At 34.3% G+C, this 13,120-nt stretch overlaps 1 protein-coding gene across 1 annotated transcript; it reads left to right on the forward strand.

Moving 5' to 3' along the window:
* The first annotated feature begins 710 nt into the window (after positions 1–710).
* On the forward strand, positions 711–8,548 carry LOC117343955 (peptidyl-glycine alpha-amidating monooxygenase B-like). Its single transcript, XM_033906525.1, has 12 exons — positions 711–915; positions 1,280–1,331; positions 3,391–3,478; positions 4,228–4,322; positions 4,721–4,792; positions 5,071–5,122; positions 5,436–5,500; positions 5,757–5,840; positions 6,240–6,316; positions 6,893–6,946; positions 7,263–7,312; positions 7,690–8,548. The coding sequence occupies exons 1-12, from the start codon at positions 733–735 to the stop codon at positions 7,901–7,903; spliced, it is 1,086 nt and encodes a 361-aa protein (XP_033762416.1). The 5' UTR covers positions 711–732; the 3' UTR covers positions 7,904–8,548.
* Positions 8,549–13,120: the final 4,572 nt, after the last annotated feature.

A 13,120-nucleotide genomic window follows, 5' to 3' on the forward strand; every position in this document is an offset into this window, starting at 1 on the left:
AACAACAAAAGACAAAAACAAAAACAAAACAAAAATATTTGAAACATCAACCACGTGTGGTATAAACAGATTGTTTATCAACAGCTGTAATGATTAACTGATGGTCTGAGAGTTGAATAACACAGGGTATTGTGGTAGAAATTAGATTTATGTACACAATAACTTTTAGGAGAAGGCGTTTCGAACTTGTAAAATTAAACAAATAAAATATGTTTATATCAACAAACTCCTTTGATTGGGTAATAGTTACATAACAGTGTACAGTGAAATAAATGAATAAATAAATAAGATAATTAATCAATTAATTATATGGCCAAAAATAAAGGAAATCTGCATCATTCTCCTTGAACTTGTCATTGATTCCTAAATAGAAAAATAAACGAAACATATCTAGATACATAAAGTCAAAATTAGTAAGAGAAACAAACGAAGAAGAAGAAATTGACCTAAAAACGAATGGACATGTAATTAATGATGTTTTGAGATGAAATGGATCAGGGAAGGGAATACTAAATACGGATGTTTGGTGTTTCTGACAAACAGGATACTAAATCTTTTGAGGTTGGACCGGTATTTTCCATGTCTTGTGAATTCCCAGTCCTGACAAATACGCACGTTCTTACTGGAACAATAAATAAAGGCGGGGAGGGGCTTAATCTGTTAGATGACAGTATATAAGGTTGTCTGTTTTGTCATGTACTCTTAATGCCAGGTGACTGCCCATCAACAACAATGTGGACAGCCGTGTTAACACTTGTGTATATCAGTTCAGCGTTAGCTTTGCCACCGTATCGTATCGACAAGAATGACGGGAGACTTGACATAGCTCCTCCACCTGTGGCCTTACCTGATGAGAAGAAAGATGTATATTATCAGCACATGAGACTCCCTCTCAGTACCTTTGTCGGAGAAAATGTATGTACTACTGATTTTTCTTTATCTGTATTGCATTTGATAGTTGTTAGTCCTAAGGAACTAAATATAATACTTAATGAAAAATGCTCTATGCTAATAACTTGTGGGTATTGTAATTATTTAACGTATGGACTTGTAGGAATTATTCTTAATTTATATCTACACTGTATATATACTGCCTGTTGATAGCCCAAAAAAATGACAAGTTTTTAAGTTTTATAACGTATGAAATTGTAAGAATTTTTACCTTATATCAACTGCCTTCGATCTTTGTTAGCTGTATAGTTAACGATATACATGCATATTGAATATTTCTTGATAGGTTTTGTTTATAACGACACTTGTTTTGTCATGCTCGTTACAGAAAGTTGAATATGGATGTTCGGCGTTTCCACTTAAAGCTGACGAATATATTGGTAAGTATATTGTACATCTATTTAAAATCATATCTGTCAATGACGATTTTCTTAAAAAATATTCAAGAAGAAAATATTTGAACTGCCTATAGAACTATATATAACTATCTAGTAGTGAAATAGGGAAAATTAAAATGGACGTATATATGTTCAAACGTAGAAGTGCACAAATCCTATATTTTTTATCCTTTCTTTTCCCTTTCTGTTCCTGCTCCGTTTAAGATACTATACGAGAATTATTATAGGCTGTTAATCATAAGGCCATTACTAAGTTTTGAAAATGTAAAATTGTATTACGATGAGGACATTGATAAGTTGCGATAACTTAAGTCCAATCCTTCTGTGTATTGTTTGCAATAAAATTGATTTAAATTGAAATTCAATATATATGGTACAAATTAGGTGAATGTAGAGGAATTTACTATTCGGGGGCCAGTGATAATGACATTGGTGATATTATTTACCTTATTACAACTGTTACACGCTCACAGAACAAACAAATCACAGAGGATAAACAAAACAAACAATTAAAAGGTGAAAATGTTTTGTTGATTAAAATATTACACGACCTCAACAACACACACTAGACATATGTTTTAAATATAAAATGCACTCGTTATAGATAATACATTTCAATTGAATTACTTTAGTATGGAAAGAGACATTGATCGGGAAAAACAACCGAAATACCTACCGGTATTGTGTAAGGATTTTGTACATGAACATTAATTATTTTCTATAATAATACAGTTATGGTATTTAATCCGGACACCTGTCCGTATATGGATTTCGGTTTTGGGCTCCTGATTTGTCAGCAAAAAATAGAAGGATGACAGTGCTTTTGTTATTATGTATCCCCGACGATGTAAATTAGGGTCATTTGTGAAACCAGGAACGTACATGTACATACAATTGTACATCTATGCATGTCCCTGGTGAAACCGTTGACAGAAATGTTGCATATGAATACAATTTAATTAACAGAAAATCTCTAATTACATATGTAAATTATTCAGAAGTCGAGAATAATGACATACATGTATATATCAACTGGATGAACTATGTATGCCAATATTTACCTGTAGATTATACCTGACAGGTGTTCAGACCAAGATAGTCCCTGCAGATGCAATTATAATAATAGGGATCGGTACTATTTCCATGTCATCCTATTTTGTTATTATTTTAACAATATGGCGGGAACAACTGTCAGAGGCGATATATTCAGAATGCCCATATGGGTACCGTTAGCAAACCATGTAAACAGGATTACCACATGTGGTTAAACACATCGTGAAAACGGACCTAAAGTCTTGTTATCCTCATAAGTGGTTCAGATATATTTATTGAAATAGTTGTTATTGTTCTTGACATTTGCATCTTCGCTAGCCAATGTTCCTGGTTACGTTACACTCCACGAACGTTAAGTGTAACATAATCAGAAGCCTTGACTAGCGAAGAACGTAGATTGTAACACAATCAGAAGCCTTGGCTAGCGAAGAACGTGGATTGTAACACAATCAGAAGCCTTGGCTAGCGAAGAACGTGGATTGTAACACAATCAGGAGCCTTGGCTAGCGAAGATGAACATTTGAAGCGCAAGTGTAGTTTTCTTGCTAATGTATACCACATGCTTACCACGCGAAGAGTGGGATAGAAATCTTATTTCACAATTTTCGGGCAGTGTTGCTTTTAAATATTATTTTTGATCGAATGAAATTTCAGCCTTACAAAAATATATGATTTTAGGCGATGAATTGAACAAAACAAAGAAAATGTCAATATCTAACTATTTCGAACAATAGCCTTAACCAGTGAAAGACACATTTAAGATAGAATATACAGTTGATGATTAAAGTCACGAAACCCACATAGATTATGTTATTTAGGGATAGTGTAACCTTTATAACATAAAAAATAACTTTCACCAAAACAGATAATATTTTTTTATTCTAATATTTATATAAAGCGGTGTTACTTTATTAATTTTGATTTCTTAATTGATTTATTACAAATTGTTTAATCTTACTCTGTTGACTTGTAACTATTGTTTTAATAGTGGAATATCTGCCACTTGGAAAACGAGATGATACATACCACATCACCATCAGCGTGTGTGACGCACCCTACGACGATTCTCCTGTGTGGTGAGTTGTGCTTGTCTAGTACATTACAGTACATTGCATCTGTCTAATTTTCTAATCGCAATCTATTAATTAATTTATTCAGTATTATAGGGTCACATATAGAAGAATTTTAATTAGGATATTTAGATGTAACTAACGCACGCCACGTGCATTAAACATCGCTGCGTTTTAAATCATAATGTCATGATATCATCATGTTCTTCTTAAAAGGAAAGGTGATATACATAAAATATTCCATAGAGTAAAATGCATAAATTGACCCTCAGGGGTTCGTAAACGGAAAACAGTTTCTGGAAGGTTCTAATCAGAGGACTAGCTAAAACAAATATTGTGAATGGAGAATGAAAAGATAGAGATAATCTATAACAAACATTCTGATATATACAACTCAGACAATTATTCTTTTTCAAATTTCTGAATAATGAACGAAAAAAAGGATACCACATCGAGTATATTTCGATAAATACAATTCATCACAGGGAATCCTACGAGGACATACGGTCCACCTGTAGCAAAACCATTGAAGTAAACTTGGAAGCAAGTTTGATAATAAACCCGTCAGACGTGTTAAACGACGAAGAGTCGATGTCGCTAAACGCGACATATATATTCATCCCCCGAAAGAGTAAAATGTTATTCGTGATATTGGCTATTGGCTGGATGACAATCCAAAATAAATGCAGTGAATGGCATGTATATAAGATGATAGTTACCTCTTCAGATAAACATAAAACATATCGTTATTACAGGGAATGTATTAACCCTGCCCATGTGTGTAAAGGCCAGAAGAGGGAAGTGATGTTTGCCTGGACAAATGGAGCCCCGGGATGGACCTTACCTGATTGTAGGTTTACTCTCTCATATCTTATATTTTATTATGTAAACTGAAAGCGTTTTGTAATCAAATACATGTATTCAACTAGAAACGTTCCGACAAGTTTGCATATGATAGTTTCATTTCCTGTGGTATTTATATAAAATTTTGTGTTAAATACAACAATTCTCATCAGCCTATGTATAATTTTATTCTATGTTGCAATAAAACAGCCTGTGGGGAATATGCGCGTGACGCAATTCTCGTATTGTGACGTCACCAAATTCCGCGCCGAAAGGTCAGCACAATCTGTTATAGTCTAGTGGTTTGCATCTGACTGATGGGAGAAATGCCATCCAAAAACAACCGTGCATGTAAAATATGCCGTTTCGCTATTTAATATACGTAGGTATTTTATACCGTTACAGATGCCGGAGTCTTCACTGGAAATAAATCCCAGTACATCATTCTACAAGTTCATGGACGAGACGATATATCTGGTGAGAAAGCATAATTAGAAAAGTCTAGGTAGACATAAACAAATCCACGTAACACTTAGATATATACTGTCCATGTTAATATACACACACATTACACTTAAATATAAATTGATAGATTATCTAAGTAAACATGACGAGCATTAAGGTGAAGAAACCTCTTGTTCTGTAGATCTGTAAGACAGCGCTCTCTCTCTCTCTATTTCGGTCATTATTGATATGATAACAAGAAATGTCCATGAAGTATCGCTCATATTAATAATAAAGTATTTATTTTACAGATGAGCGAGCTGCAGACTTCGCACATTTAAGGCTGAAAATACAAAGAACAAGGTACATTATTTTATTTCAGTGTTGGATTTTGTAAAGCGATATATATGTTTTTATTTCGTAATGGGATGTACTTTTTAAAATTAGATACTTTCGTCAGTTAGTAATTGACATGCTCAATTAAAACTAAATATACCTTATGGCAAGGTGTAAATATGACGTACATTATTGTATGACGAACTAGATCGTATTTAATTTCTATTTATTGCTTTATACCGTTTTCAGACAGAAAATTTTTTTTACTCTTTTGTGACGAACAGTAAATATTGAGAGCAAGGGCACTGAAATATAAAATCTATCATACTATCTTTTTCAGACCTCAACTAGACGCCGCCATTGGTATTTACTCTGTCGGTGGACATATACCTGCTCATGTAGAAAGTAAGTAAAATATATTAGAATAAATACAGTGTATGCCATGTTATGAATTCATCATACGATTTACAAATTTCTGATATTGTTTTATTTGGCTAAGTCTTAAAAACAAGAGTGTATTTACGTAAAATACATCCTACGTAATATTATCATCTTAAAATCGATAAACTAGTCAAATTTTGACAATATATAGACAGAGGTCCTTTTTATGTACAAGGAGTATAGTTTACAATATGTGTGATTGAATATGTTTCACTTACAGATTTCACAGCTGATGTTGCTTGCGAATGGAACATGACCACGCCCTCCCCTATAATAGCGTACGGTTTACACACACATAGCAGAGGTGCGTAGATTTAGGTATAATTAATGTCCGAAACTTTCTAATCATCTAATGTTATGACAAAAATGTTAACACCTGTTGATATTAGCATTTGCATATTGAACAGATGATAATTTAAATTACACGGATAAGAATAGTCATATCATACCGCCAAGCAAATGAAGCCGTAATTCTAACTCAAAAATTGATAAAAAAAAATACATGCATGAACAAAATAGTATTTTATAAAGACCTATGCTAAGACACAATAATAATATGCGTTCCGGGAGAATAAGCGTCTTCTGTTTTACCGACGACACCAATATATATATATATATATATATTTATGTATTTGTGTTGATGGAGCTTAAGTGCAGATCAAACTGATCATCTTTTATTCATATTCTATATTTCATTGTCTAGGCATAGCACAGTCAGGGTATATTGTGAGAAATGGTGAGTGGATTGAGATAGGACGTGGCGATCCATTGTACCCTCTGGTAAGTAATATCATTCCAGTTGAAACCCTGTATTTATGTTCTATTCACTCAATTTCGTAATACCGTATTACACCTAACAAGCGCATATGCCACTATAAGCCAAATCCCAGCTTTTTCAGGAAAGGAGGATAACTGATAACTGCACTAACTGAAACATTTAAAAGTTCTTTACATCACTTATCTGTTAATATAATCTACAGTCTTTTAATCAAAGACTCTGGATTGTTTTCACTACATTAAGCTACAATAAAGTTTTCCCTGTACATGAAATTTATTATTAGGTATAATCCTTTCTGTTTTTGTAAGTGCACTTCTTAGGTAGAATACAGTATATCATAATCTTCCATCTTAACAAACATTTCATTCCGCTCTGTTTCTCTAATGTACACTAATTTATACCGATTGCTGTGACCATCTAAACGATAATGGTCAGTGAAAAAATTAGACATTACTTACTTTATACATGTCATTTCCGGAACAAACGTCACCCATTGCTTCTCATAATCTCATTTCCCTAGTAAGCGATTCTGATAATATCAAGACGCGATATCAATTAATGGCAATTGATTATTACAGGTATTGTTTGACGTCACAGACAGAAACTTGTGGCTGCAACCAGGAGATATTATTGTAAGTAATATATTAATATTAAATTTTATATAGCTCAGCATCACAAAGAGTAGGCAAAACACGTTATTTTCAATTGAAATCTGAAAGAAGGAAAATCCGACATGTGAATGAATCTGTAGTAATTCTTACTCAGAATTTATAAAAACGAAGGCAAAATATGAAAGAAATATCGATTTTTGAAACCCTTCAAAACGTGCCAGGAAAAAAGACCAAGTGTTCAGTTTTATCTAAAGAGTAGTGTATAACCTATTCTAATGACATACTATACATGTCCTTCATCACAAAAATATTTAATTTAGTATATTGCACATTTCAGGCGTCAAGATGTACTTACCGTAATACAGGTGACACGAACATTCCTATGGGGTAAGTTACAGAAAATCCATACACACGGACAGTATCTACCTAGAGTTGTCTTCGATTTAAAACAATCTGTTATATTTTCCTACGATAACCAATAAATAAATAAATAAATAAAAAACAAATAAAAATGGCGAACAAATGATTTGTGTTTAATCAACTTTCAAAATTTCCTCAAATTGATTTATTTTGAAAGCTTGAGGTATAAGACACATAAAGTACATGCAACTACTTACGCATCGTTGTTACAAAAGTTATTTTCCATTCTATTTTTTCCCCAAAGTATTCTATCTTAAAATGTTCGTCCACTAGAAGTTTCCATTTCATCCATTTATTTTTCCTCAATATTGCATGTACTTAGGACAAGTCTTCTTTCTTTAAAGGTTCACCCACTTGAAGGAAATGTGTAATTTGTTCTTACATTATGGCGTGCCCCACGAAAGTCTTGCCGAGACCAGGTCATTGTCATGCTCCTCAAATGCACAGCAGTCACAATGGGAAATATTTGACAACATTCCAGTCGACGCTAGCAATCCAAGCGGTGATACCGACCAAGCTCGATACGTTAAAGCATTCCACCTTACACACAACTATTAATAAGGAAATCCATCACTTCTGTTCTTATATACACCGATATACGATGTTATTTATGTTTCGTGAAGAGTTTTATTGTATGACGTTGCCGAGTGTAAATAACTACGCTTTGTAAGCACTAGTTTCTATATTTGACTCAAGAGCCATAATGACCGGGAATGAATAAACGTAATGCAGTGGTTGTATTAATTTTTATATTACTCTACATCCTGTGATATATATCAACGAGATAAATGTGATTATACTGTATGCATTATTTATATCAGACGTCGCCAACATATCACAAAGGCTGATGTTTTAAAAGCAATATTGGAGCACATATCATAAGGAAGCACATTTCTAACGTATTTTGTGATTTCAGTTCATTTCTTTTAGTATTGTCGTTGAGACTCGAAACTGTCTCAAATGTTGGCACTGTGATATTAAAATTCCAAAGATTTCGCCATTTCATCATGTTTTCCATCATATTTGTAGTGTTGTGATTTTGTTAAATTGTCTTTCATTTTGTCCCCACAACACATAATTATATATATATTGTATCTGTATGTTGCAATTTTAGACCTTCCTGTTTCTTTGACCAATAAAGAAAATAAAAGAATCTCAATTTGTATAGTTTTCTTGCTGAAAAAGTAAAATTATTTTGATGTACCTATTATTGTTCTGTGACGAATTCATATGATTTTATCAATAAATAGTTGCCTGTTATTCCGGTTAAGTTGCGGATTTCAAACATGAAATCGCCCTACATCAAAATTTAAATTACCAAAAATGCATTTATTTGTTTGATATAATTTGAAACTGAAATAATCAAAACGAACTATCATTTTATAATGTGAAATTTATTTTACACTATTCTGTTGTTAAATAATATATGTAAGCCTGCTATCGTTTACAATTACCGGTACATAACTGGAAACAAACCAGTTTACTATGATTACGTTATATAACATGATGACGTCATTCAGCTTGTGTTTGGTGAAAGTAAAACACAATTACTTAGGTTGAGAAATGATACGTTTCTGCTTTCCCCCTAAAAATCTTGAACGAACCTGTGGAATATGGGGAAAACGTTCACTTTTTTGTGTTTGGGGAAGATAAATTATTCTTAAAAGATGATTCATGACCGTCTTATCCGACATCACAAGAATTCCCAACTTCAACAGTTGTCAAACCAACGAGGCTAATTAAGATATATCCCATCTCGGAAAGGATGTAATCCTGTGTCATGCATCATTGACACTTGTCCTAGAAAACACTTCAGACCATTTTAAAAGCAATGAAAATTTAGCGTAAAGGGCAAGAGGCGCAACAGAATCACTACACAAGAGGGCCTGCGTCACCCGCCTTGGGATTTTAGTGATCACAACAAAACAAAGTGACCATCACGACAAAGCTAAGTGACCATTTATGGAACATTATAGAAGTCCTCCTACTTTACTAAAGAATATAATTTGACCAGATCCAAAGCAACTAAATTTTAAAGAAGCTGCTAGATTGGCCTTATTCGGTCCCGCCCAAAGGCCCCATGGGAGCCAGACATACCGTTTTCGCAGAATGTATTACCCTTAACCTAAGGATGCTCTAAACCAAAATCCATCCCACTGTAATCCGATTACCATGTTATACAATAGTGTGTAACGTACATTTCGTGTAACTGGTTTATACTATACTAAGCCATGGATCCCAGAATAGCCATCCAAATATGTACAGATGTAAATAACATTTAAATATACATGAAGCACAATACATTTTTATTGGGGATGGTGTGGTTAAATATTATTGGAAAAGAATGGGTGGTGGTAGAATAATGTTCCATTCTATATAGTTACGAAACATAACATTTATACTTTGCTGAAATAAAGAAAGATCACGGTTGTGTTAAAATTTTATTCGTATCATGTACATACAGCTGATATTACATTTTAATATCATTAGTATCATTTTAATTTCGCATTTTTTATTATCCTTTATCGCAACGAAATGGAAACATTTTCTCCTCAAGTTATTTTGCTCTTTTTACTTCATAAGCTCTCCACACAATGGTTTTGTATTGTCCCATCAACAGCTGAAGTCTTTAAGGGCAGTCTCGCCCGAGTACGAACTGTATACAAGCGGTTTGTCGTGCTGTGATGTTCTTCAATGGGGTATCATATCGAACGTTTCAAGCAGAACAACATTCTCGGTCACATTATACTGAAAACGGGCAAAAAGGTCGCAGAATGCCGACGTCAATTAACGACCACTTTCAATAGATTCTGGTATATCTCGACCTGGGAGCCAAAACCTAAAATCTTCCTTACAGATTCGAACACTCAACTGTCATCCGATTTCAATAGACACTGGTATATCTCGACCAGGGGACAGAACCAAAAGCCTTCCTTACAGGGTCAAACACTCAACTAACGACCTATTTCAATAGAGACACTGGTATATCTCACCAGGGGACAGAACCAAACGCCTTCCTTACAGGGTCGAACACTCAACTAACGACCTATCTAACGGACTCTGGTATATCTCGACCAGGGCACAAAGCCTAAATCTTCCTTACAGGGTCAAACACTCAACTAACGACCGATTTCAATAGGCACAGGTATATCTCGACCTTTGGGCCAAAGACTAAAATCTTCCTTACAGGTTCGAACACTCAACTTATTTTTAATTCGAATTTAATTTCAATAGACTCTGGTACACCTCGACCAGGGGACAGAAACCAAAAGCCTTCCTTACAGGGTCGAACACTCAACTAACGACCTATTTAACGGACTCTGGTATATCTCGACCAGGGCACAAAGCCTAAATCTTCCTTACAGGGTCGAACACCCAACTAACGACCAAAACAGAGGCAGTGCCAAAGAAGACATTGGGAAGAAAGTTGGTTTTCACGAATTTTGTCAAGCTTTATCCACGGAATCTACTACAGCTAAAACATGCCTCTTCACCAAATGTTTCATTTTTCAGAACAAGTTTGTTTAATGAATATGTTGACGGACGGTGTTGCTACATGAGATAAGTTATTTGGGGCAGGTGAGTTAAAATAAAACATATTTTACTTGCCTTCTATGTCATAATACAATTCAAGGTTTACTCTTTCCAACCTTAGTACAAATTCCAACAAGAGGCCCATGGGGCCTGTATCGCTCACCTGGTTGGATTAGACCAAATGTCGAAATAATGTTCATATTCAATTTGTTTTATTTGTAAAACTCTAACAATGCTATATATGGTTATAGTGTGGGAATTCGAACTGCTTTAAAGATTAATGAAGTCCAGACTCTCTAAGGTCTGAAAGACCTCAGGAATTGTTTAAAGAACATGCATTCATCACTTTATTACTAGTAGCGATTTAAAGGAATTACCTCTATTTCACCTATTGGGCCCAGCCCCTTTGGCCCTTCGGGGGTCAGAGTCACCATTTATGCAAAATCTGTTCCCCTGTTTCTGACCAAATTGGGTTCAAATCCATTCATAACTTGATGACTAGTAGCGATTCAAAGGAATTACCTCTATTTCCCCCACTAGGCCTCGACCCTTTTGGGTCAGAGTCACCGTTTATGCAAAATCTCATCCCCTTCCCCCAAGGATGTTTCTGACTATAGGAGGTGGTGCATGGCGGCCCACGGCCGAATCTTATTTTATGCATGATATTATGATAGACTTTTACCAAATACATGTCATTTTAGACACTAAAACGAAAATTTGCAAATGCTGTATACGCAGCGCCACCTAACATGATTTCTGTAAAAAATGTGTACCTTCCCTTTTAAAGTAAATATATTTCTCGTACAAAAGTACTTGATAAATTTCATATTGCATTGATAGTCTCATGTGATGTTATATTTTATAAAAACGTGTGTTTAGTATGAATTTGTATAATAGAAAGTGTAATTACAGCTTTTTTAACAAAATTATCAGTTAAAAATTTACCTTCCTGAAATTTTCTTTTATTTGTTAAGTAAATAAAACGTAATAATCGTTGGAGTACTATCAAATATTGCTTTTAAAAAACATGTTTGCATATTAATCTTAATACACAACCAAAAAAAATCATCAAAAATTACTGGATAACAAAAGATTTTCGCATACAAAGAAAGGTCATGAAGTAAATTGTATTAAAAAACCAAGGGTTAAAAAGGAGCACCCTGTCTGACACAAGCAGTAAAGTCTGATTGCATTGTTATTTTTGTTGGATTTTAGCATTTGCCTCTATTTTTCAGTACTTTCGGTACTTTGATATGTTGTCCAAAATTGGGGGTGTATGCATTTAACATAATAAAATCTTGGCATATCCAGTAATTCACCATATAAATTTGTTTCATTAAATGTTTATGAATATCCATAGATTATTTCTAACCGGAAATTTTGATAGTACTCCATCAATAACTTTGTGGTATTACACTTTGAATGAAAAGTTAAAAACAATGATTTTCACAAAGAAGACATCAAATTAGGCTGAAATTTAATTTTAGTGTCACGGAGCGTGATGATTCATATACAAAATTAAACCTTAAACAAATGGGGTGAATTTGTTTCACAAATAGGAAATAAAAATGTGTTCTATAATAATTAGTGGTCAAAACATTAGCTTCTTATGCAGTTTGATGGGGAAATAATGAAATCACCAAAAAAAGAATATATACATTGAGGAATGGAAATTAATTCCTCCCACATAATCGGGGATATTATGCTTTTGACAAAAATATGTTTCCGGGAAAAAAATTGCTGTGGGCCGATTTAGCCCTATGCACCACCTCCTTTGGTTCAAATCCATTCATAACTTTATGACTAGTAGCGATTGAAAGGTATTACCTCTATTTCCCCCACTGGGCCCCGCCCTTTTGGCTCCTTTAGGGTCAGAGTCACCATTTATGCACAATCTGTTCCCCTTCCTCCAAGGATTTTTCGGACCATATTGGGTTTAAATCCATTCATAACTTTATGACTAGTAGCGATTTAAAGGAATTACCTCTATTTCACCTATTGGGACCCGCCCCTTTGGCCCCTCATGGGTCAGAGCCACCATTTATGCAAAATCTCTTCCCCTTCCCCCAAGGATGTTTCTGACTAAATTGGGTTCAAATCCATTCATAACTTTATGACTAGTAGCGATTTAAAGGAATTACCTCTATTTCCCCTATTAGGCCCCGCCCCTTTGGCCCCTTGGGGGTCAGTGTCACCATTTATGCAAAATCTCTTCCCCTTCCCCCAAGGATGTTTCTGACC

This window comes from Pecten maximus, chromosome 15 (genome assembly GCF_902652985.1).
Source record: "Pecten maximus chromosome 15, xPecMax1.1, whole genome shotgun sequence".
NCBI lineage: Eukaryota > Metazoa > Mollusca > Bivalvia > Pectinida > Pectinidae > Pecten > Pecten maximus.

Excerpts from the sequence above, each read along its gene's own strand:
- LOC117343955 (XM_033906525.1), top strand. The coding sequence starts at position 733 with ATGTGGACAGCCGTGTTAACACTTGTGTATATCAGTTCAGCGTTAGCT. Across the intron at positions 5,123-5,435 it reads CTGAAAATACAAAGAACAAG|ACCTCAACTAGACGCCGCCA; the intron begins GTACATTATTTT and ends TATCTTTTTCAG. Across the intron at positions 5,841-6,239 it reads TTTACACACACATAGCAGAG|GCATAGCACAGTCAGGGTAT; the intron begins GTGCGTAGATTT and ends TTCATTGTCTAG.